Source organism: Otolemur garnettii, unplaced genomic scaffold (genome assembly GCF_000181295.1).
Source record: "Otolemur garnettii isolate 467f Iridium unplaced genomic scaffold, OtoGar3 scaffold00097, whole genome shotgun sequence".
Classification (NCBI taxonomy): Eukaryota; Metazoa; Chordata; class Mammalia; order Primates; family Galagidae; genus Otolemur; species Otolemur garnettii.
In genome coordinates, this window is record NW_003852492.1 from 480252 (window position 1) to 505567 (window position 25316).

The 25316-nt window shown below is 50.4% G+C and overlaps 1 protein-coding gene across 1 annotated transcript in view; it reads left to right on the forward strand.

Annotated features, from left to right (window-relative positions):
- DCPS (decapping enzyme, scavenger) overlaps window positions 1-21407 on the forward strand; it is a 38620-nt gene extending 17213 nt beyond the window's left edge. Inside the window, exons 3-6 of the mRNA XM_003795890.1 lie at window positions 10182-10327; window positions 14599-14712; window positions 19316-19426; window positions 21008-21407. Coding sequence (XP_003795938.1) covers window positions 10182-10327; window positions 14599-14712; window positions 19316-19426; window positions 21008-21274 — 638 coding nt within the window. The 3' untranslated portion in view covers window positions 21275-21407. The remainder of the gene's footprint in view (window positions 1-10181; window positions 10328-14598; window positions 14713-19315; window positions 19427-21007) is intronic.
- The last annotated feature ends 3909 nt before the right edge of the window (window positions 21408-25316 follow it).

The window sequence follows — 25316 nt, forward strand, 5'->3', positions numbered from 1 at the left end:
GGAGCAGAGTGAAGGCAGCCCCGGCTCACACAGGAGGGTCCTCCTTGGACACTGAGCAGAGTGAAGGCAGCCCCGGCTCACACAGGAGGGTCCTCCTTGGAAGTGGAGCAGAGTGAAGGCAGCCCCGGCTCACACAGGAGGGTCCTCCTTGGACACTGAGCAGAGTGCAGGTGGCTCTGGCTCACACCAGGGACTCCTCTCTGGGAGACCATGGTGGGCCCCGGTGTTCAATCAGCCTGGTCCCCATTTCTGAAAAAGGAAAAAGAAAACTAGCCAGGGATGGTGCTGCACACCTATGGTCCCAGCTACTCAGGAGGCTGAGGCAGCAGGATCTCTTAAGTCCAGGAGTTTGAGGCTGCTATGAGCTGCGTCATGCTACTGTACCTCCACCCAGGGGTGAAAGAGCAAGACCCTGTCTCTTAAAAAAAAAAAAAAAAAACCTGCCTGTGTGGTGGCTATGACTGTAATCCTAGCACTCTGGAATGCTTAGGCAGGTAGATTGCCTGAGCTTACAGATTCAAGACGAGTCTGAGCAAGTACAAGACCCCATCTCTAAAAAATAGCCAGGCCTTGTGGCAGGCACCTATAGTCCCAGCTACTGGGGAGGCTGAGACAAGAGGATTGCTTGAGCCCAAGAGGTTGAGGTTGCTGTGAGCTATGATGCCACAGCACTCTACCGAGGGTGACAAAGTGAGACTCCGTCTTTCAAAAAAAAGAAAGAAAGAAAGAAAAAAAGACAAAGAGATGGAAAATAGGAAAGAAAAGATAAGAGAACTAAACAATGAATCCAAGAAGTTAAATGTTCAAATGGATGTCCCAGAAAGAAAAGGGAGAAAAAATGGGGAAGGTAAGCATAAAAGAAATAATTCAAGACAATTCCCAGGACTAAAGTACTTGACTTTTGAAATTAAAAGGCTCCAACAATGGATGGAAATAAACCCATTCTAAGACACATCAACATCATCAGGATGTTGGGGATGCAAAGGACCAGGCATCAGAATGACCTTGGACTCCACAATAGCAGCCTTCAGATTTTGAAGGTCAGTGCTTTCTAGTCTAGAATCCTCATATTCTTAATTAAGTGCAATAAATAAATAAAGGCATTTTCAGATGTTCCAAGGCTCAAAATTTATCTTGCTATCTTCCATTTCTCTGGAAGCAACTTGAGTTTGTGCTTTTAGCTCAGTGGTTCTCAGTGGTTCTGGGACCAGCAGCACTTAGGAACTTACTAGGAATGGAATTTTCTGGCATTACTCCAGACTTCCTAAATCAGATTGTACTCATGCACACTGAAGTTTTGTGGGGTTTTTTTTCCTGCTGATTTATATTTCTTATTTACATTTAACATGTTGATTAAAAGGTATAGCTTTGTTAACATCTTTTGCTGTTTTCTTGGGGTCCCATAGTATATTCTTTAATTGTATTCCAAGGTATTTTATTTTCTTTGGCACTACTGAAAAGGGTATTGTGACTTTGATTTGGTTCTTAGCTTGACTGTTGTTCATCTACATGAAGGGTACTGATTTGTAGACATTGATTTTATATCCTGAGACCATGCTCATGGCTAGGAAGAATCAATATCATTAAAATGTCTATACTGCCCAAAGTGATCTGTAGATTTAATACAATCTTTATTAAAACATCAACATCATACCTGGAAAAACTTGAAAAAATAGTTCTTCAATTCATAAGGAACCAGACAAAAGCCCTGAAAGGCCAGCACAATTCTACAGAATAGAACCAAATCTGGAGGTATCACATTACCAGCTTCAGGTGATACTACAAGTCCCTAGTGATCAAAACAGCATGATATTGGCATAAAAATAGAGATATATATCTGTGCAACGGAATTGAGAACCTAGAGATGAAACTAGCCTCATATCACCATTTGATCTTCTATAAACCAAACATAAGCATACCCTGGGGAAGGAGTCCTACGTAATAGATGGTGTTGGGAGAACTGATTAGCCACATGTCAAAGACTAAAACTGGACCTGCACCTCTCACCACTTAAAAAAATTAACTCATGATGGATAAAAAATTTAAATCTAAGACATGAAACAATAAAAAGCCTAGAGGGCTTTTATGGGGGAAAACGCTTAATGATACTGGCTTTGGGAAAGAATTCATGAAGACAACCCTGTCGACAACTGCAACAACAAAAATAAATAATAAACAAACAAACGGGACCTGGTCAAACTTAAAAGCTTCTGCTTCTAAGGACACAGTCAACAAAGCAAATAGATAACCTTCAGAAGGAGAGAAGATATTCCCATGTTACGAATCAGACAAAAGGCTAGTGACCAGAATATACAAAGAACTGAAGCAAATCAACAAGGAGAGAATGAACAGTCCCATCAGTTAATGGGGAAGCTACATGAGCAGAAGCTTTTCCCAGGAAGACAGATGACTGGCTGACAAACCCATGAAACAATGCTCATTGTCTCTAATCATCAGAGAAATGCAAATCAAAACTACTTTGAGATATCACCTAACTCCAAGTGAGAACAGCCCACATCTCAAGGTCCCGAAGCTGCAGACGCTGACATGGGTGTGGAGAAAAGGGAACACTTACATATTATTGGTGGGATTGCAAACTAGTACAGTTTTCCTTTTTGGAAAGAAGTATGGAGAATCTTCAAAGAGCTAAAGTTCCATTCGATCCTGCAATTCCATTACTAGGTGTCTACCCAAAAGAAAAAAAAAATCATTTTACCATAAGGATAATTTGCACTCAAACATTTGTAGTAGCTTAATTCACAATTGCAAAGATGTAGAAACAGTCCATGTGCCCACCAACCCATGAGTGTAATAAACTGTGGCATATGTGTACTATGGAATACCATTCAGCCGTACAAAAGGATGGAAGCGTCACATTTTTTGAATTTACCTGGATGGATTTGGAGAACATTCTTCTAAGCAAAGTATCTCAAGAATGGAAAAGCAAACATCTCATGTGCTCAGTACTAATCTGAAATTAGCAGATCAACAACTACAGGCCACATGAGATGAAAACACAAATGCAAGAAGAGGGAGGAGGAGGGGGCTCAGCAGGTTACCACCTGTCAGGCACAGTGTTGGGGTGTGTGGCTCACTTCCCGGGTGAAGGACTCCGCTGTAGCTCGGACTTTGGCCTTTACCTCACAAATGTAAATAATGTAACCCAATCGTATGTACCTTCATCCTAATCCATCAAAAAAAGGTACAACTCTGTGTATGTTGTTTAGAAATACTAAGATTTATAATTTATGAATTTGATAATTCTCTACTGTTGCCAATAGTTAGAATAGTCTTTTTAATCATTGTACCTCTGAAACTGTTTTCAAAATACCTTTCTTTTACCTTGGTTGATAGAAAGTTCAGCTTTAAAAGCATTATATTCATTTCCATTTTAATGTTATATATGCAAGCTGACGCATATGCTTTTTGACGCTTTTATACTTTAGTGATAAATAAAACATACACGTGATGCAAATAATTCTCTGCCCAAGCAAAGGTAAGTGTTTTAAAGTTGCATTTTTCAAACATTAGTCACATTCACGTAGCAAATTGCAAAGATTAAATTTATTTTAGTGTAAATGTTTTAGTTTATTTTTAATTGACGAATACTAATTGTATACAAATAATAATTATGGGCTATATACAAAATTATTTCTGTTTTATGCTGTGATGGAACTTTGAATGTGTTTCTATTGATCTATTTGTTAAATTATTTTAGAGAATTGAAAATGTTTGCATGGTTTTCCTAATGAAAATTCTAAGAATTAAGTTTTATTAAAAATGCCAGACTGAAGTTTAGGAATCAATACTGCAGTAAAATAAGGAAAGAAGAAGACCATGGACTCAGGAGACAGGGTACCCAGCCCAGGAGAGAGGGAAGGGGAACCTCACTGGTGGTCCCAGCACAGCTCTCAGGGGTGGGAAGGCAGAAGTTCTGAGCACATGACAAGTTTATAGAAAAGTTAGTAAAAAAGTGATTACTAATTCCACACACCAAAATTGGCAGAAAAGAAAAAATTATCACAGTATACCATTCAGCAGTGAACAGCATTTAAATAATCATAGTAGCATCAGTGTTGAATACTGACTCACCCAAACTGTGATGTGGGTGTGCTGTGAGGTTGGGGGTTGGGAGGCATCTGTGCATGTGTGTGTGCATGTGTACACCTGGTAGAGGGCTGGTGAAAAAGGCCAATCCTTATTTTCCATAGTAAGTGGACAGTAAGTAATAGTAAAACTGAAATGTCAAGGAGGAGCAAGATATAAAAATGTAATTTAGAATTATGGAAGTATTAAGCGAAGAAATGCCCAGAAGAGTTGAAAGGGGCGCTTGTGAGCTGGAAATGGGACCAAGGAGGACAGGAAAAGAAGTTTTAGAATAAGCTTCCAGGCCGTCTCCTGTGGCTCAAGTGGCTAAGGCGCCAGCCACATGCACCTAAGGTGGCGGGTTCGAATCCCCAGCCCGGGCCTGCCAAACAACAATGATGGCTGCAACCAAAAAATGGCCAGGCGTTGTGGCGGGCGCCTGTAGTCCCAGCTACTTGGGAGGCTGAGGCAGGAGACTCGCTTGAGCCCAGGAGTTGGAGGTTGCTGTGAGCGTGATGCCATGGCACTCTACCCAGGGGGATAGCTTGAGGCTCCGTGTAAAAAAAAAAAAAAAAGAATAAGCTTCCTTTGAGTCTTTAATAAACCTATGTGCAAATATGACTAGAATTAAAAATGCATAGTTTTAAAAAGCATAGCAGGCAGGGGGGATTTGTAAGGAGTGTTGGGGAAGTCTTCTTAATGCATTGTGAATATTTCCCAGGGATGGGCCCTTGAAGTGTTTAAGTTTATCCTGAACTGGCCTTTTAAGAATGCTGGCAGGAGGGCAGGGTTGGAGAGTGTCCTTGATGCTTCTGTCACCGCAGGGAAAGGTTTTGGGCAGAAGAGCTGCTAGGCACTGCTTGTCTTGAGTATGTGGTGCCCTCATCAACTTCCTGGACAGTACCTGGCAGACAGCCCAGGCCTTGTCTGTTGACCTTCGGTGACCAGGGATGGGGCTGTCCCCATGGAGCTACAGGGGGACCCCAGCCCTGAGTAGCACACCATCCTTTGGCACCTCAGAGACTACTCCGGGCACCGTGCCTCAGTTTCCTCATGTGTAAAATGGAACCATAAAAATGCCCACCCCGTGTTGGTCATGAGGAGTGAGTGAGTTAATGTGTGTACTGGCTTAGCAGTCAGTGCTGGGGTTCCAAAGGTATGAACACTTGTTTACAAACTTTATTTTGGAGAAACATTTCAATTCTACAGAAACATTGTAAAGACTAGTTTCTAGAAGACTAGAAACATTGTAAAGACAAAGAACTCCCTTATAAAAGCCCTTCACCAATGACAATATTTTCTCACATTTGCTTTTTCTCTTCCACATAAACATATACCACTAATAATGGATATAAAAAGGGAAAATGATCAATTTCAAGAAATTTCACATTTTATAAAACTCATGTGATGTGGAGTCCATTATTAAGCTGTGTTGGTTATTTCAAAGCCATCACTAGAGCAGGTCTCCTCGCCCAACCCAGGACCAGTCCCATCTCTTAGTCCCATTTCTTTAGCGTCTTCTAATCTAGAGCAGTTCCTTAGCCTTTGTCTTTCCTAAGTTTGACGTTTTTGAAGCTTTTGTCAAATGCCCCTGTGCTTGTGTCCTGGTTGGGCAATTTTGGCCAGAACACCGCATCCCGTCGGGAGGCATGTGATATCAGCGTGCCCACTAGCAGTGATTTTAAGCCCAGTTTGGGATGGAGGTGGTAACCTTTTGCTGCTGGAAAGCTACTTGTTTTCCCTTTTTAGTTAATAACTAATTTGGGGGGAAGGTGTTTTGGGGACTGTGCATGTGCATCCTGTTCCCTAGCATATTTACCTGACAGTCCAGTTGTTTATGGACTCCTGGGAAACTCCTCGAGTTCAGCTACAGGGGAACGTCTTCATTGGGGTTTAGCCAAAAATGAACCAAAGTTCATGCTGGTTTTATTCTATTTGGGACAAAGATACTCTTCCTGGGTTTGAAGTCTAGAAAGGCCAGATTCATTTATTTCAGAGTTTTTCAGCCTTTTCTGTCTCACAGCATACTTGTACCTATAGTTAAACTTCCATGGCATACCTAAATTATATTGATCAAAAAAAAAAAAGAATAAAAAAAGAATATACTAGGGTGGCACCTGTGGCTCAAGGAGTAGGGTGTCAGCCCCATATATCAGGGGTGGCGGGTTCAAGCCTAGCCCTAGCCAAAACTGCAAAAACAAAACAAAACAAACAAACAAACAAACAAAAAACAATATACTTACTGTGCTTTGAACTTCTTTTGAAAATAATTTTTAAAAAAAGTTTTTTTTTTTGAGACAGAGCCTCAATGTAGCCCTGGGTAGAGTGCTGTGGTGTCACAACTCACAGCAACCTCCAACTCCTGGGCTTAAGTGATTCTTAGCCTCCCAAGTACCTGGGACTATAGGTGCCCACCACAACACCTGGCTATTTTTTTTTTGGTTACAGTTGTCATTGTTGTTTGGCAGGCCTGAGCTGGATTCGAACCCACCAACTTTGGTATATATGGCTGGCACCTTAGCTGCTTAAGCTACAGGCACCGATCCTGAAAATAATTTAATTAATGTTCTTTTCTTTGAGAGACAGAGTCTCACTTTGTCGCCTTTGGTAGAGTGCCATGGAGTTACAGCTCACAGCAACCTCCAGCTCTAAGGGCTTAGACGATTGATTCTCTTGCCTCAGCCTCCCAAGTAGCTGGGACTACAGGTGCCCACCACAATGCCCGGCTATTTTTTGTTGCAGTTTGGCCGGGGCCAGGTTTGAACCCAACACCCTCGGCATATGGGGCCGGTGCCCTACTCACTGAGCCACAGGTGCTGCCCTTAATGTTCTTTAAAAATTTTCACGGCACACCCATTGAAAATCACTATTTATTTCTTTGTTCAGTAAGAATTTGTTGAGTGCTGACTATAGGCCAGACACTATTCCCACTGCTGGGGATAACTGGTTAGAAAACAAAAACAAAAAACCTACACCACATCCTTGTCTGCTTGGAGATTACATTCTAACAGGAGTCAGTCAGTCAGCTGGTATGGTCAGCTAGTGAAAAGTGAAGCAAAGCAAGTGGTGGGAGAGGTGGAGGCCAAGAGTCAGGGCTGCTGTTTCCCAGGCCTCAGCACAGACTCCAGTGGGGGAGGACTGGCATGGGCTCTGAGCTAGGAGCATCTGCCAGTGGTGAAGCAGCTTGTGTGGCTGGGGCAGAGGCAGCAGGGGACAGTGGTAGATGAAGGTGGAGAGAGGGCCAGGACAAGGTGACTGAGGGCCTTGCAGACTGCAGTGGGAGCTGGTGAAAGTGTAGACAGTATGTGGTGGGCAGCCCCACCCTGACAGGCAAGGGCCAGCCTGGGCCTGGCTGAGGCTTCTGGGGCAGGGAGTGGGCTGAGTGCCACAGTGGGTTCCCTTGTCCAGGCAGGAATGTCTTGGGAGAGGAAGGATGACAGGAAGTGAGCCAGTTGGAAAATGAAGCCTTTGAGTATTCTTCTAGCTACTGAGCAGGGTAGGCAAGGGAAGGCCGGGAAGGCAAGCTGCCTGCTTGCTCACAGACTGGGGCAGTCCTGGAAACCTAGACAAATGGGGCAGGTGCACAGGCCTGGGGACTTTCTGATCTAGAACAGCTGGGCCTGTGTGTCCACTGCGAGCAGTCAGGCCACTCCTAGATCGTCCCACCCCACCCCCTCTGTGGCTTCATCCCCACTGCCGCTGACTAGCCTGGGCAGCTCAGGTAACACTGAAAAGCAGAAGGGCTAGCCTTTGTGGGGCCCTTTTCTGTGTGTGAGTCACATTCCAAATCTTTCCATCAACTTGTTTAATTATCACACTAGCTCTCCTAAAATATATGCTGTTATTATCCTCCCAGGGTGTACAGGTGAGGTGACTAAAGCAATAGAGAGGGTCGCTTCAAGGTCACACAGCTATAAGTGCAGAGCTGGGGCTCATACCAGGCATATTGGCTCCCAGATCTGTCCTGGTCCACCAGCTACACCACAGATACCACGGGGTTCTCTTCAGACCCACTGTGAGGGCCAAGGGAGCAACATTCCTTCTGTTTAAGATCATTTTGCCTGCTGTGCGTAGGGTTATAAGGGGACCTTTGTGCCTCCCTTCCAGGGTCAGATTCAGGGAGCTCCAGGATGGGGGTGACATTGATTTAGCACCTCCAGTCATCCAGCTAATGTGTTTTGTTTAATGCTATCAGCAACTTCTGTCATGAGGCAGATTAGATGACCTCCCTGTAACAGGTGAGGACAGTGAGACTCTGAGAGGTTAAGGCTCCCAACACGGGGAGGCTGAGGTGGGAGAATCTGAGACCAGGAGTTGGAGGCTGCAGTGAGCTGTGATAGTGTCCTTGCACTCCAGCCTGGTGACAGAGCAAAACCCTGTTTCAAAAAGAAAGAAGATACATGCCCGAGGGGACAAGCCAGGGAAGGGAGTCGTGTGGCCAGCTCAGGGCCAGGTCTGTGTCTCCCCGCTGTGCTGCACTGCCTCCCAGGGCTGGGGAATGGGGACCTCTGATGCTCACTGGAGTCAGGCACTCGAGCTGTCACCTTTCTGTACCCCACTGGCCTGTGCAAGAAGAGAGGGGACTGGAGGGCTGGCTGTAGTAAGCCAGAGCCCCAGTCTGGGAGAGGAGGCCTTGGTTCCAGTCTTACCTCTGCCACACCTCACAGGTAGGTGTTCCTGGATCAGTCCTTGAATCCTGGCAGCCCTTGTTACTTACCTGTGAAAAGGGGGATTAAAACCTCCTATATGCAGCTGGTGGTTCTTAGCTGGTCTTGAAGTATGTGGGTGTGTGTGTTACAGTGGATGGGCTGGGCTTCCGCTCTCACTCCGGTTTCGCTGGAGATGTCTGTATCTTGAGCAAGGAGTCAGGGGGGACCCTGGGTCTTCTGAGAAGTATTCCAACAGATTTTGAAATACCGTTTTCTTTTTCTGCCCCTGAGGTCCGTGTTGGAGTACTATGTACAAATGTTAGAGTGATAACAGTTGTACCAGATGTCACTAAAAGTAAGGGAAAGCACTTAACCAAAACCAGGTGGGGTTGGACCAGGGCGCTGGCCCAGAGTCTATCTCGGAAAACTACAAGATGTCCTTCTTATTAAATTGTGGTTCTCAGCTAAGGACAGCCCTGCCCCCCAGGGGACATTTAGCAATGTCTGGAGACATTTTTTGGGTGTCACAGCTGAGGGGAGGGCACTATTGGCATCCATGCAGTGGCCAGGGGTGCTGCTAAGGACAGCCCTTCAGCAGGACAGCCCTACAGCAGTGAATGTCCAGGCCAAGATAGACCCTGGACAAAAGTAACCAGCACTTAGGCAGGGTGGCTCTGTGCCAGTGTGGTTCTGAGTGCTTCACGGGTAATTAACCTGCTAATCCTCCCGGCCTTGTGACATAGAAGCTATTTCTTATTCATTAGACCAGTGGTTCTCAACTTTCCTCATGTCTCCTAATGCCATGACCCTTTAATACAGTTCCTCATGTTGTGGTGACCCCCAATCATAAAATTATTTTTGTTGCTACTTCATAAGTAATTTTGCTACTGTTAGGAATTGTAATGTAAATATCTGATATGCAGGATATATTTTCATCGTTACAAAGGGGTCGCAACCCACAGGTTGAGAACCGCTGCATTAGACAGATGTGTAAAAGGAAGGCATGGGAGGTTTGTGGGCCAAGGTCCCACTCAGAGTCAGGAGCAGGCAGAGCCAGAACTTGAACTCAGGAGCTCAGCTGCAGGGCCCATGCCTTGAGCCTCTGTGCTCTGCTCCGCTGCCCCTCATTAAGGGAGTCCAGAAAGCTACATGTCTAGAAATTTGGCATGTGAGAAGACTCGGAGACTAGAAGGTGGAGGGACCTTGTGGTGAAGAGCCAGTGACCCTCTGGTGGGCACCTGTACTTGACAGCTTCTGAGTGTGGCTCAGCTCATGAGTAGATGGCACAAGGCACCTCATGGGAGTGGATCACAGGTGTGTAGAACCTCTTGGTTTTCAACTCCCTGAGGGAATCAAAGCCAGGCAAGGATCTTCTCGTTACCATGGTGCCTGTGGGAGGATAGTGTGCGTTGCCCCCTAGTCACAAGCCATGCTGTGTCATTGCAGATATAAAGACGACCGTGGTTTTCCCGGCCACAGAGAAACACCTGCAGAAGTACTTGCGCCAGGACCTCCGCCTGGTCCGAGAGACAGGAGAGGACTACAAGAACGTCACCCTACCCCACCTGGAGTCCCAGAGCCTCAGCATTCAGGTGACCGACCATGTGTCTCAGATGCTTCTATGGCCAGCATCTCTTCCCACAAGCATCTGTTGGGGCTTGAGCAGAGGCTGGGTGCTGTGCTGGGCAGTGGGGGCGTGGCAGAGAGTATGGTGGGTGGAGTCCCTGTCTCCTGGGGCCAACTCCCGTACACAGTCAGTTGGGGCACAGGTACACGAGGGGCTGTGTGGTCTGGGAGGCGTGTGTAGGGGAGAGGACCCGTGTCTGTGTGGGAAGTTCATCCCTGTTCATTCACTCCACAGAAGCAGTCCTTGTCCCTGGTGTCAGTGCAGGGCTTCCATTCACAAGTTGGCAGAGGCGTCTGACAGGGCCAGGTGCCAGGCCGTTTAGCTCAGAGATCCTGACTCCTCCTTGGGTCTAGGCCCAGCACCAGCCAGAGCCTCGGCCTGGAGTTGGCCTCATGTGAATACTCACAGCTAATATGACTGATGCTTATTTATGCCTGTCTCCTTGCCCACTCAGATTCTCACTGGGCCCTTCTTTGTATCACCCACTCTTATTCATTTTGAGCATCTTTCACTTGCTCTCCCTGAGAGATTCAGGTCATGTGGTGTAGTGTTCTGTTTGGAAAGCTCACCGCCACTTCTCCCTGGCCCCGGAGGAGGAGTGCAGGGTGTGTAGGTGCAGCAGGTGGACCTGAGCTGGGGACAAGTAAGGAAGGGAGGTTGGAGGGCACTTCCTGGGAGGCCTGTGTGCAGGCAGCCCCCTTCCCCTGTCCAGTTCCATAGGCTGTCTCTGTGCACGCTGCCTTGATTGTTTTTTTTAAAGTCCTAGCGTTTGTTCTGTCTTCTAAGTGGAAAGGAACCGTCTCCATCTTCCCAGACAGCTTCTGCTGTGCTCTTGGAACTCACGTTCTGTTGTGCTGGTTGCCTATGTCTGGAAGTGAAGAGAGGAAGCCCTGGTATGGTTGGTGTGACTCATGGTGTGCTTTCTCATACCCTGTTACGCAGTTCCATGTGTAAGAATGCTACAGAACTCTGCTCTTTATCCAGCTCCTGACTGACATGAGCACTCACTTGTTCTTTCTTGCTGCCTAGCGGTGTCCAGCACTCAGCGTGACTGAGTCTGCATTTACTGAGTATCTGTGTGCCCTGACCCTGTGATGGTGGGATAAGCACTCGGTGGTTTGTCAAGCTGCAGTGGGTGATATAGAGGGATACTGACTGGCTCAGATGGTGGGGACTTTACAGGGAGGGGGACTTCCTGTGAGCGTTAGGGGAAGGCAGATGTTCAGCAGGTGTTTGAGGCAGAGGGACAGAGGGCTGCGCCTACCTGATAGCAGACGGGTGTCTATGGGAGTTTGGTGACTGGGACTCGGAGTGCTAGAGGGTCAGAGATGGTGCTGAGAAGGCAGGCAGGGGCCTTGTCCAGGGGGCCAGCAGTTCCTGAACCTTGCTATCATTAGGACTGCCTGGGGCCCTCCTCCATATCTTCTGAAGCTGATCCTTCAGGGAGTGGAGCTGGGAAATGTACATTTTTTAAATAAAGTCCCTCTGGGCTGAATGCAATGGCTCATACCTAGAATCCCAGAACTTTGGGAGGCCAAGGTGAAAGGATCATTTGAGGCCAGGAGTTTGAGACCAACCTGGTCCAACTTAACTTATTTGTTTAAAAATTAGCTGAGCGTAGTGTTGTGCACCTATTATCTCAGCCACATGGGAGGCTGAGGCGGGAAGATGGCTTCATCCCAGGAGTCTGAGGCTACAGTGAGCTATGATTATACCACTGTGCTCCAGCCTGAGTAAAAGAGTGAGACCTTGTCTCTGGAAGAAAAAAAAGTAAAACATCTCCAGTATTTCTAACAGCCATCAGATCTGAGAACGATTGCCAAAGGCAGTGAGGCCTCCCTGCAAGTTTTAAGCACGTGGCTGGGACGGTCAGAGTTACAGAATGAGTGGGGCAGGGTTAGAGTAAGAACCAGTGTGGGTCTAAACCAAAGCAGGGACAGTGAGGAAGCGTTCAGCAGCAGTTTCAGAGGTGGTATCCCTGGGCTGGTGGGTTGATATGGAGAGATGAGGGACTGGCATGGGTGAAGAGTATGGGCAGAGTCATTCATGTACCAGCACAGTGGGTGTGGACACCGGAGTGGGTTTATGTGGAAGACAGTCTGGGTCTGGTGATAGGCTCCTGAATCTGCTGTCCAGAAGCAGTGTGATATTGTCCTTAACTTCTGAGACCGGCTTGACTGTCTGGACAATGGGATTAACAGTCCCTCTGTCCTAGGGTGTAGTAGAGATTCAGAGGTGCCACACATCTTGTACCTGCAGTTAATTCCAGCAGAGTTGTGCTGGGATGGCCGCCACCCCTTTCCACGCAGGTAACCATCAGGGGCAGGTGCAGAGAGCTAAGACCCCAGGAGGCAAGGCCAGGAAAAGCGCGTCGCATGGGCACATGTCCCAGAAGGCAGCCAGCATCCCTGGGCTGCTTTCAGACAGTGGCACTCCATGTCACATAGCTCCCACGGTCATGTGCACTGTGTGCCCTGGTTCTCCTTCCTTTCTCCTCTGGGCTTCTGGCTTGGATACTCCCTGCTGATGGGGGTTCCTGCCGCTCTCTCAGAGGCCTGGTGTGCATCTTGTCCTGGAAGCCAAGCTCATGGTCAAAGCTGGGCATGTGGGTGGAACTTCCTGGCGCCTGCTTTCTCCCCACCTGCAAACTGAGGGTGAGGGTATCAACCCTCTCACAGGGTTGCTGTGGCATGAGAGCAGTGCTGGGCAAGAGTAAGGCTACTGCGCTCCCTCATCCCCCAGCCTCACTCTGTTTCTTCCCATGCCGGCCCCTCTGCTGCTCTTGTCCTGCTCCAGCCCATTGTGGAGCTCGAGCACACTGTCCCCTGTCCTCATCCCCTGTGAGCCTTGTCATCACCTTGCTGTGTGTGGGTACTGCCCCCCTGCTGACAGCGCTAGGCTCCTTCACCTGTGTGTTTCACTGAAATGCCACCCCAGGCCTCATGGTGTCACCAGCCTGCGTTGCAAAGGAGAAGCCGATGGCTTGCTCCGGGTGACGGTGGTCAGTGTGGAGCTGGGAGCCCATGTACTCTCTCTGACCTTCCCTGGGGCCAGAACTGGGCCCTGGGAGGCTGTGTATGTGGTGCCTCTCTGTGGGGAGCACTGTCCCTCTCTCCCCTCCATTTTGGGGATGCTTCAGGTCGGCTTCTGGCTGGCTTTTTCCTCCAGCATCATATTTCCAGGGAAATTTCAAGTGAGAGAAGAAATTCCTACTGGTTTGTGGGATCATACTTGGCCTTGACCCCAGCACTCTGTGGGGAAGCAACTGCTGGGTGTTCTCAGACCCTCCCAGGAAGTAGCCCACCAGACTCAGGGGTAGGCTTTGGTCCTGAGGCCCTCTGAGCTGTAATGCGTCAGGGTGACCTGGAAGTGCAGGTGGTCCAGGCAGATAGGCAACCTGCTGGGAGCCAATGGCATGGGGTGTGTGCTCGGCCCTCAGCTCAGGGCATGGGGTCCACACACCCTAAGCCAGTGCCCACTGCGGCCATAGGTGGTGCTGGGTTCTCTGAAGACTGTCAACAGCAGTGAGTCAAAGGGTGGTAACACACCCAGAAGCCCTGGGCTACCCTGAGAGATCTCAGTGAGGTCACTGTCTCCGTGTCTCCATATGGCTTTCAATTCTGCTTTGTCACTTGGGGCCTGAGTCTGCTGCGCATGCTGGTCCCTGGTGTCTACAGTGGTGCTGGGTAGGTAGAGTGCTGAGGTCTTGGCAGGCAGGAAACCCACATGCAGTAACTCCTAGAAACAGAGGCCTTTGCTGCCCTGGTGGGTAGCTGACTGGAAGGAAGCCTCAATGCCTGCTGCCTCTGACCTTCTTTGTCTGTGGTCCTAAATAGTGAAACAAAGTCCCTGGAGACTGCTTCCCCTGAGGCCCATGGGCAGTGGAGGAGCTCACGGCTGTAAGGGTAGAGGTGGACCAGGCCTGTGAAAGCAGACACACCTAGCTGCCCAGGAGGAGCCTGAGGATCCTGGCCCTGTCTGAGCCTCAGAACCCCTTGTGTGGCAGAGGGGCCGAGTGTCAGCTGCAGTGGGAAAGGGGAATCTCTTCGGGATCCCCAAGGGCAGATACTTATGGACAGAACAGCCTAAATAGCCCGATGTAGACCCCCTGAGCTTAGTGGCCATTTTTGGCTCAGTCACCCTTCCTGGAGAGACCAGGAAGCTTACCCAGCCGGGTTTGGGAACCTCCCAAGGGGTAGCGAGTGGGTTTGTGAACCACCTCTCTCCTCCTTCCAGTGGGTGTATAACATTCTCGAGAAGAAGGCTGAAGCAGACCGGATTGTTTTTGAGAACCCGGATCCCTCTGACGGCTTTGTCCTCATCCCCGACCTCAAGTGGAACCAACAGCAGGTAACAGATTCACTGCAGGGCACCAGGCCCGTGACTGCTGGCTCCAATGTGTGGGCCCTTTGGATGCCCTTCTTTGGCCTCTCTCTGAGCAGGTTATGACCAACCACTGAGGAGTGGCTGAGCCTCCACAGTGACAGCACCCACACCTGTCCTGTGCAGGTGCTTTTGTTTTACTGAGTTATCTGAAAGCCCTCTGGCTCTCCCTACCCACGAGGTGAAGAGGGCAGTGTCTGTGTCTATGACCATGGGGCCACTCCTTTACCCAGCCACGTAGCTTGGGCTGCCTCCTTTGCCTGTGCAGCACCTGGAGCCCTCAGATGGGCTTACATTCACCCATTCATGGGTTTACATTCTCTCCATCCCCTAGATACCAACAGGTCCACCAGGCCTGCTCTGAGGTACTGGCAGGCAGGAGCCATGGCAACCAGCCCAGGGGATCCCCTGCACTCCTCAGCAGCAGAGCAGGTTTCCAATGGCTAGGCCTCCCGTCTGGCCCTGTGGCTCCCCATTCCCTGGCCCTCAAGTGCTCCCCCTTCTGGCCTCTGATACTTCCAGGTGCCTCTCTCCAGTCCTCCATAGCTGTTCCCCTCTCCACCTTCCTCTCTCTTTCAGACCAGCGCACCACCAAAGTTAGAATTGGCTTTCATCTCTGTTACACCCTGATAGCGTAGAAACTTTAATACCCTGCAGGATGAGAACCAGGCAGAGCTTCCGTGTCACAGAGAGTGCCATTCACATCATACCCTGCAACAGAAGGGCCAGGATAAGGCGGAGGCAGGCAGACATGGGAGTGTTGGGAGCAGGTAAACGTCATGTCCTCCAGTTTCACTCTTGCTGTTCTGCTCTAGGTGTGCCCATCTGGTTTCGGTGCCTCTCATGTGGTCATGAGACATGGAAAACATGACCACATCTCTGTGGACGTCCACCTCTTGCTTTCTCAGTTGTGGCCTGCCCTTTGATCTGGCAGTTTTAGAAATGCCACACCACTCCTCCACTGCCAAAAAAGTGAAGATTGGGGGCCTGCAGCCAGGGTAAAGGGATGGGATTTTGCCAGAGCCACACCTGAACGTGGCCCAAGGGCTGGTAGGAAATTTGACAGGAGTTTCCAGAAGTTCTAGCATCAAGTGATGATTTCTTAGCATCAAGTTAAGCTTAAAGAACAAGGCTCCCCTGTGTGGGGTGCCACAGTGAGAGGCTAAGAGAGCACTGTGTCCACTCTCCCCTTCCCGGCAGCCTATCCCTCCCTGTGCCACCTTTAGCCTGTGAGGGAGGGCTGGCTCTAGAGAGAGCTGGGACAAGGCCCCAGAGTGAGGATGGAGTGGTGGCTATGCAGACTCGCCTGTGTCCCTTCGGGCAGCCTGTGCCTGCAGAGCTGAGAGGAAACTGAGGCAGAGATCTGGGCGGTGGGTAGTGAGGCCTCTATCACTGAGAATCCCCCGGGGCTGGGGAGGGGCGAGAGGAACACCTGCTTTGCAAGACTCCTGAAGGCTGAAGAGCAGTCTGAAGACCAGGGAGGGGCAAACCAGATGGCCTTGTCTATCTCTACACCAGAGCCCTGCGTGCATTTGAGCCCACAGCACTGAAAACAGAAACATACCCTCCTTCTGACCCAGTGTTGGCAGGCTCCACCCCACCCACCCTGGAGCTGCCCCTCAGTCCTCCATAAGTCTGGAGGGGCTTCAGGAGCTGCGCTGGGCTCCCAGCCACCAGCTGCAGCAACTCACCCCCAGGGCTGTGGATGGTCAGCTTATTCCAATGTCCTGAGTCCTTGACGTGTGACAACACTGAACTCAGGAGCTCCCTTAGAATGAGGCAGTGTGTCCAGCAGGAAGAGAGGCTGCATCTGGGCATCTATTCTGTGGCCTCAGGTAGGGAAGGACTGAGGAGAAGCAGGCGCCCTGACACTGGCTTTGAGGAGCTTTCCTAGCCACCTTGAATCTCTCGCCACTTGTCTTGGAAGCTGCTGTCCCCAAACTGATGGCCCTGAATTAAAGAGACTCCTCTCTTGTTCTTCCCTCTGTCTACTCAGAAAATGTTTACCAAGTTCCTGTTTGCTGGACATGATGCCTGGGAGTTACAGCATGTCTCCTCAGTTGTCTGAGAGCACTTGTGTGGCCTTTTTTCTTTTTTTGTAGGTTTAGTTTATTTATGCACATGGTAAAAATGCACATAGGACAGAGGCCACGCAGTGGAGTCTGTCCCCTCACTCTTCGTCCCTCCATCTCCCTTCCCTAGAAAACACTCTGGTCGCTGTTCCCTTGCCTGCCTTTTGAGGAGATCTTTGCATATTGTGTCTGTAAGCCCATACTCCAGGCACACGTGTGTGTACAGACACCTGTGTTTCAGTTCCCATGGCTTAAGTTCCTTGGTCTAAAGTTGTCAGATGAGGGAATTCTTCTTTCAGACCATGCCTGAGGTCAAGAGCTGGCTGCCCAGCACTCCAGCCATTCCCTGACTCACTTCTTGCCAGTAAACTATTACTTAGATTTTACTGTATTCCTTATTATAAAAAAAGATTGTTTCCCAGGCTAGGCGCAGGGGCTCATACCTGTAATTCCAGCACCCTGGGAGGTGGAGGTGGACTGATTGCCTGAGCTCAGGAGTTCCAGACCAGCCTGAGCAAGAGTGAGACCCTACCTCCATTAAAAATAGGAAAATCAGCTGGGTGTTGTGGTGGGTGCCTGTAGTCCCAGCTACTCAGGAGGCTGAGGCAGGAGGATCGCTTGATCTCAGGAGTTTGAGGTTGCTGTCAGCTTTGATGCCACTGTACTCTACCCTAGGTGACAGAGTAAGACTCTATCTCAGAAAACAAAAAAAAAAAGTAATTCCCATAGGGCACAATGTGGGGTATGTGGCACGCCTTCTGGGTGAAGGACTCAACTATATGTTACACTGTAATTACAACACAAACAATGTAATCTAATCATATGCACTCCTACATTAATCTGAAAATTTTTGAACAAACATAAAAAGTGCTTAAAATACAAAAGACTGGTAGTGTCTGTCTCCCCAGCGTGACTGTAGGACTGCCTCTGGGGTGCCCATCTGACGCCCTCACCTGCCCCTCGTCTAGCTTTTTTCAGATTATTTCTCTGGGCCAGCAGGCTGTTTGGCCGCCTGTAGAAAATCTCAGGTCATATCTGATGTCAAAGAATGGATTCTTTCCCTCTGGCATCCAGCCCCAGGCTCCACACCTCATTCCATGCCAGTGGAGCGCAGCGTTGTGATTTACTGTCATCTCTGGGATTTGTCAGGAGACACCATCTAAAACAAATGCTGCTGTTATTGGCAGTCCCTTGTCAGTGACACATAAAATAGCAAAAAATGCACCCACTTGCACATTCACCCTCCCCATGCCCCAAAGTTCAAGGTTCTCCTTGGACTCTGGCTGCTGAGAGGGTAAAGGTCCCAGGCACAGGACATGAGAAGGGAGAGTCCAGAGGGTCCTGTGGGCAAAACGGTCCTGGTAGGCTCAGCTCAGCTGTGCGCTGGAGCCTTCCTCCTGGGTCATCTGTAACTGGCCCGGGACAGTATCCAGATTCCTAGAACCCTGGTGGGATTAGTGCTTATGGCATGAAGGGGCGATGGCACAGTTGAACATCAGTCATACGGAATATCCCTTTCTCAAGTCCCATGTGGGGGCCTGCAGTTTGGTTAAGTGACTCATGGTGTCCAAATTATCTCCATAAGGAGGCCAGCAGCTCAGACTGCAGGGCTGGGTGCTGTTGGTCCCCTGTGCCTTGTCGCTGAGAGCCCTGGAGTTGGACCTGCCAGGCACACGGGATGGCCGGGCAAGGCCAGGGTTGCTGGGTGAGAGGAAGAACACATTTGCTCTCTGGCACAACATTTTATTGACTTTGGTTCTTTGCTCTGTTGTGACCTCCGGACTCTCAGCCAGGCCCTGTTCAGGAAGGACAGCAGGAAGGGCTGTCCATGAACTTGTTGAGAAAGGGGAAAAGAGAAACATACCAGTCACTCTGGTGTGATCCTTGCTGAGCTGGCCTGGGCCTCCCTTTCGTCCTTCCGATCTCCCCACGCCCCTTCATGTGCCTTTGACTTCAGCAAATCAAGTCGCTCACTCTCCCATGTTTGCCGTGCTTTCTTACCACTGAGCTCTGCCCTTACTGGTCCCACTTGTCCTAATGAATGTCCTTTCTCCAAACTCTGCCTCTTAGTCCAGACCCAGATCCTCTGCCTTCGCCTCTGGGAGGCCTTCCTGGGGTGCCCACCTAGCTCGTCTTTCCCTCGTCCTGTGCTGTGGCTACATCATGTCCTCATGTATGCCACTTACGTATGTGTGATTAGATTATAAACCCTTGGGGGGGGGGTGTGTGCTGCCTTTGGCTCTTTTTTGTCCCCTCCGCCCCCCATCAGCTCTGTGGGGTGAGTATACAGATGTTCCCACATGATGCCCTTTAGCAGGAAGAATTCACAGAACCCCGGGCTGTCCGGGGATGTGTCCTGCTATGGGTCTCTCGGGCTGGCTGTAGGGGTCCTGCAGGCCTCGGGCAGGGGCTTCCTGGCTTTTGTGACAGTTCCAGGGTTGGCAGCCTCCCTGGCTCTGCTGCCTGCTGTGCCTGATTTCCTCTTGATTTCTGTGCAGCTTGACGACCTGTATTTAATCGCCATCTGCCATCGCCGGGGCATCAGATCGCTGCGGGACCTCACCCCAGAGCACCTACCGCTGCTCAGAAACATCCTCCGTCAGGGGCAGGTAAGCTGCTTCCACCCCATACGGACCCAGAGAAGCCAGATCTAGATGCCGGTGGTCCCCTAGGCCCCTTTCCTCACCCTGTCTTAGGAGAGGCTGCTGCGTTCTGGATTCTAGCCTCGGAGACCCTGTTAGTGCTCTGCAGAGTGATTCACAGGCCCTTTGTCTCCTGTCCTGCCCTCCTCTCCAGCTCGGCTTTCAGCCTCCTGTTCACACCCTCAGGCTCGCCTTCCTGGCCCTTTTCTGTAGGCCCACCTGGGATGCACTTCTGGCCTCCACACCCAAACTCTGATCCTTGAGTCCTGGCCCCTCCCTCCCCAGGGTCCCCTGTCTCAGTCATGACAACTGCATCAGCCAGAGGAGTGCCTTGGAGACATGGGCACATGGTACTTCCTCATCTTAATTGAGGGCAGATTCTATCTGGGATATTTGTTGAACTGAATGAAATTACAGGGGTGCTGAAGGGAGCTCCAGTGGGAAAGGGAGATGGAGGAAGTGTCCAGACCCTTGGGTTGTTGTCCTGGCCTGATATTTTGACCCTGACCAGCTGAGTGGTTTGGGACAGGTCACTTCACTTCTCTGGACCTCAGTATCTAATGGGGTCCTTTCTAAACTCTCCATTCTGTGGAACTGAGCCTCTGAAGCATGAAGACAGGCCTGCTGTGGCAGGGGCGACAGTCATAAGGTCATACCAGTGCAGACCTGGAGGAATGGCTATCTAGACCCAGGTCCCTGCTGCCACAGCCCTCCCCTCCACCCCTCTTGCTGCCATGGAACAGTTTCTGGATACCACAGGTGGCAGAGAACAGTGTCTTCCTCTCAGAGACATGACCTGTGCTGGTGGCTCAGGCAGCCTCAACCAGGTGGGCATCCCTGTCTCCCAGGGAGCCATCTGGGTACCTTGGTCCTGCCCTTAGCCTGCTGCTGAGGCCCCTGGGGTACGTGAGCTCTTTACCTCTGACCTCCTCAGGGACTTGCTCCCAGTGGACATTAGAGGCTCCTCTTAGTTTTAAGCCCTGGAGGCTCCAGAAGGTGGAAGTTCGTAAGAAAAAGACCCACCCCTGAGCAAGACAGTGGTGGGCACATGGAGCGTGGCCAAAGCAAATGCTTTCCTCTTCTGAAAGGCATTGAGACAGCCCTAGTCCGTGTGGAAGTCCTGTCCACAACCTTCCCGATCCTTTCTCCTTCGCCCGAGTCCTTAGCACAGCCCCTCCGCATCTCCATTGTGCCCAAGCCCCACACTGTTCTGTGCCTCCCCAAGGACTTGCTGAGTGTGTGCCCGGCATCCAGAGGAAGGCAGTCCCATAGTCCTGGGAGCCTGGGGCCTGACCCTCAGTGCCGGGCCTTAGTGCTCCCTTCCTCTGGGGGGAGAGAGTGTCACCCAGCTTTGCTGCCACCACCTGCCTTAGTGGATTTCCTAGACAAGAAGACAGGGATCCACAGTGAACACTGGGCAGAGCTCTTGGGAGGGTTTCTCTTAGCTGGCCCAGGCTGGCCGGGGATTAAGATGGGAGGAGGGCCTAGGTGGAGTGTGGGCCCAGGGTGGGGCCCATGATAACCCCTTTCCTGCCCTGCCCTTCTCAGGAAGCCATCCTGCAGCGCTACCAGGTGCGGGGAGACCACCTGCGAGTGTACCTGCACTACCTGCCCTCCTACTACCACCTGCATGTGCACTTCACAGCCCTGGGCTTCGAGGCCCCCGGCTCGGGCGTGGAGCGGGCTCACCTGCTGGCCGAGGTGATCGAGAACCTGGAGTGTGACCCCACGCACTACCAGCAGCGCACACTCACCTTTGCCCTCAGGGCTGACAACCCCTTGCTCAAGCTTTTACAGGAGGCCCAGCAAAGCTGAGTGGGCTGGGGGATAAGAGCACAGATGGGTGGCACCTGGGGAGGGCAAGGCTGGGATTTTTATCTCCACGTGAATTTTCTAAAAATGTCTTTTGTACTTATTCCTGGTATGTGAATAAAGTATCAGGCTCACTTGGTGTGGCTGGTGTGGGCAGGGCGGGGGGCAGGTGCAGAGCTGAGGAGCGTGGCTGGGCAGAGCCAGTGGGAAGGCCTCAGCTGCCCTGGGAGGTGTTGGACTTTCTCTAGACCCCTGTGCTTGCTGTCCATGTCAGCTCCCCTGTCCTGACTCTCCCCCTTCCTGTCCTGCCGCCACAGCCTCCTGCCTCCCCTGCCAACTTTCCTTTGAGGAGTTTCCCCAAAAAACCAAATTAAGAAGCTTTCAGGAAATTATAGAGGTTTTAGGTGGTACTTCCACCTTCCCTCCCAGCACTGAGGTCACACCTCCCCACATGTGAGTCAGCCTTTTTGATAAACTTGGTGTTGATGAGGGACAGGGTATTGATGCCTGGAAGTGGGAGGGTTTTAATAAGACTCATATGATGCAAGCCCCAAAAGGCCGCCCTTGCCTCTTGCCTGGTTGGAGAGTCCCAGCCTTGAACCTCTTATCTGACAAGAAGACAAAACAGACTTCATGGAGCAGCCAAGGACTGAGCACTGGCAGTGTGTCAGCCAGGGCAACATGCCATGGCTGCCAGCAAGGACAGAGCTCTGAAGGAGCAGCTTCCAGGTGTGCTCTGCACCACAGAGGGTTGTGAGGCCAGGATGAGACCTCAGAGTGCAAGAGGCTAGTGACCAGTTAGGCGGCCATCAGGGGCTCATCTGGGAAGGGTGACATCTGCTTCTGCTCCAGCAGAGCTAGAGGGGCTGTGCATGTGGGGGCATGCAAGGAGGTACAGGACACTGTGCAGTTTGCAGGAGCAATGTAGAAGCTGTCAGGGAAGGCAGACTGTTGGGCTCTTTTTTTTTTTTTTTTTTGAGACAGAGCCTCAAGCTGTCCCCCTGGGTAGAGTGCCGTGGCATTACAGCTCACAGCAACCTCCAACTCCTGGGCTCAAGCGAGTCTCCCGCCTCTGCCTCCCAAGTAGCTGGGACCACAGACGCCCACCACAACGCCTGGCTTTTTTTTTTTGGTTGCAGTCATCATTGTTGTTGGCGGGTCTGGGCTGGGGATTCAAACCCGCCACCTTAGGTGTACGTGGCTGGCGCCTTAGCCGGTTGAGCTATAGGCGCCAAGCCGGCTGTTGGGCTCTTACATTAAGAAGAAGCCATGAGGGAGAAGGGGTGGCTCTCCCCTAGCCTGAGAGCAGGAGGTCTGGATTCAGAGTCCAGCGCTTCACTAGCAGGTGAGGCCCTCAGGTGGTGACCCAGGTTCTGCCACCTGGTCCAGACCCACACTGTCTGTTGTGGAGAGCCACACTTACACCTGAGAAAGAGACTCCAGAAGCAGCAGAGGAGTGGAGTGTGTGGTCAGAGACCTGCTCAGCCCTCAGTGGCCTCTCCTCTCAGCCTTCCCTGCCACTCTTGGAGAGCCCCAGGATTTAGGCAGGATGGAATCTCAGTGAAGGAGACACTGCAGATGGTGACAAGGCAGAGCGGCACCTCCCAGACAGCCAGCAGGATCCATCTCATGGCCACACATCTGACCACTTCCTGGACTACCAGCGAGTGCTCTAGGGGCAGTCATGCCAAGCACTGCTGGGGTCTCGGGGCAGAGGGCTGGCCGGAGGTCCTGTTCAGAGCAGTGTCCAACTTGCAAGGCTGCTTCCTGGGTCTCAGTTGTGCCCATTCCAGGTATGGGGGTAGGGGGCAGTGGCCTCTTTGCTCTGAATGCAGACGTGGTCCTGACAAGCACTCATCTGTCTTGGTCCAGCATTGCACGGAGTGAAGTGAGGCCTCCAGAGCAGCTCCTCCCATGGCTCCTGCCCCCATGGGGGGGGGGGGCTCTTGCTGGCATTTGTGTTTCTTTCCACTGTCTCTATGGAGGGTGATGGGAGGGTCTGCAAAGAAGGAAGAGAGAGGGGACAGAGCAGGGCTGGGGGTCACAGAGGGTAGGGTGTGCCCTCCCAGGGCACAGTTCCTGGAAGACAGAGCCCTATACCCTGGGAAGTACCTTGGCTCCCCCGTGGGGCTGGCTCAGTCTTCCTCACAGCCCGCTCCGCAGGGGTGAGCTCTGGGACAGCACTGCCACCACTCCCACCTGATCTCATGTATCTTCAGGACAGATGAGGTCTTCTCCTCAGGCCTTACTGTTACACCTGAAAAGATAACCTATTCCCCCTCTATGCCTCATTCCACCTGGGCCCCTGCCAAGTAGCCTGGCCCCTTGCTAAGTGCTATCGAGACGGCCAAAGACATCCTCTGTCTTTACAGGGTGGGCTTTACCAGACACTCTTGCCTAACTTGTTAAGAGTCAACCACTTTGCCTCATTTCTACTTGTAACATAGTTTCTCCACCTTCCCCACAGGACTGAGGGGGCCTCGGGGGTAGGAGCTGTGTGCTAGTCATGTCTGTATCCTCAGCAAATCAAAATTAAGTTTAAGACCAAGTAAAATTTAACCTTATATGCCAGATCATGTCATGGGACAGTCATCCTCACCCCCTTTTACAAAGACTTAGCTCAGGATGCCTTGTCTAGGATTATGGGGTGGATGTCAGCTCCAAGTCTTTTTGCCTCACATTTCTGTCCACCCAGCGCTGAAGGTAGGCGTTGCCCTAGGCAGTGTTTGATACCCGTGTGGTGAATGGCTGAATGGAACCTGACTCTGAATCCAGGCCTGGTTCCTGGGCAGGGATGCTGTGTAAGAGCCACCACACCGCCTCATCTGTTCTAACACCTGCCTTCCCTACCTCCTGAACAAGACCAGTCTGCAACCACCTCAATGAAGCTGCATGTACCAGCCCTCCCTGGCAGCCTGGTGCATTGGTCCTCTGTGTTGGCAAGAGTGCCCTGCTTTTACTTGAGTGTCCACACGTGCGTGCTGTGTCCCTGCTCTGCTGGAGCTGTGGCAGATGTCATCCTTCCCAGATAAATGCTGGATGGCTCCACAACTGGCTTTCCGCCCTGACACTTGGCCTGTTTTCCTTCTGGCTTGCTTAGAGAGGGAAAGAAGCAGTGGGAACATAATTACTAGTGTTCCTTGGCTTCTTCCCGCTTGCCTCAAAGTTTCCTAATACAGGAGAATTGCTGAGTGGTCTCTATTTGTCAGTGTGAAACAGAAAAATAACATTCATGCTCTATTTTCCATGCCCCTCCCCCCTTTTAAGGCAAGCATAGAACCAAGTTTGCTGAGAAAGAGAAAGGTAAGTTTATAGAATAAAACTAGATACAGGCATATAGAGCAAGATACGCTCACCACAGACAGTGAATGGGCCTTTCTTGCCAGGGCAAGTGAGCAAACAGTCTTCCATGTCCCTTTTGAATACAGATCTTCATATTAAGAAACAAATCAAGAAATAATTATATACAAAGGAACCCAGTAACCTCTGTCAGTTGACCACACAGGGACTGTTACAAGCTGGTCAATATGCCAGGTGGTTAGCATAAGGAACCAGGCCTCCTGTAGCAATACGTACATGTAGTGCATGTCCAGTCTATGGAAATAAGGTCAACCTAAGGAGAGGGTCATTGTAGGGAGGTGGTTAACTATGGAGGTTCCATTGTACTTACAAAACTGATGAGTGCTTTGAAGTTGAGAGGGCTATAATGGTTTAAGTCAAAAGGAGTTTAACCTGTATGCTAATACTCTTTTTTAAAGCAATTGTTTTAATTGGCAAATAAAAACTGACTATATTACACACACACACACATATATATATTGTTTATATATATATTGTTTTTTTTTTTTTTTTGAGACAGTCTCACTCTGTGCCCTGGGTAGAGTGCTGTGGCATCATAGCTCACAGCAACCTCAAACTCCTGGACTCGAGTGATCCTCCTGCCTCAGGCTCCTGAGTAGCATTATAGCCACCACCAGGCTGGGCTGGGCTAATTTTTCTATTTTAGTAGAGACAGAGTCTCATTCTTTTTTTTTTTTTTTTTTGA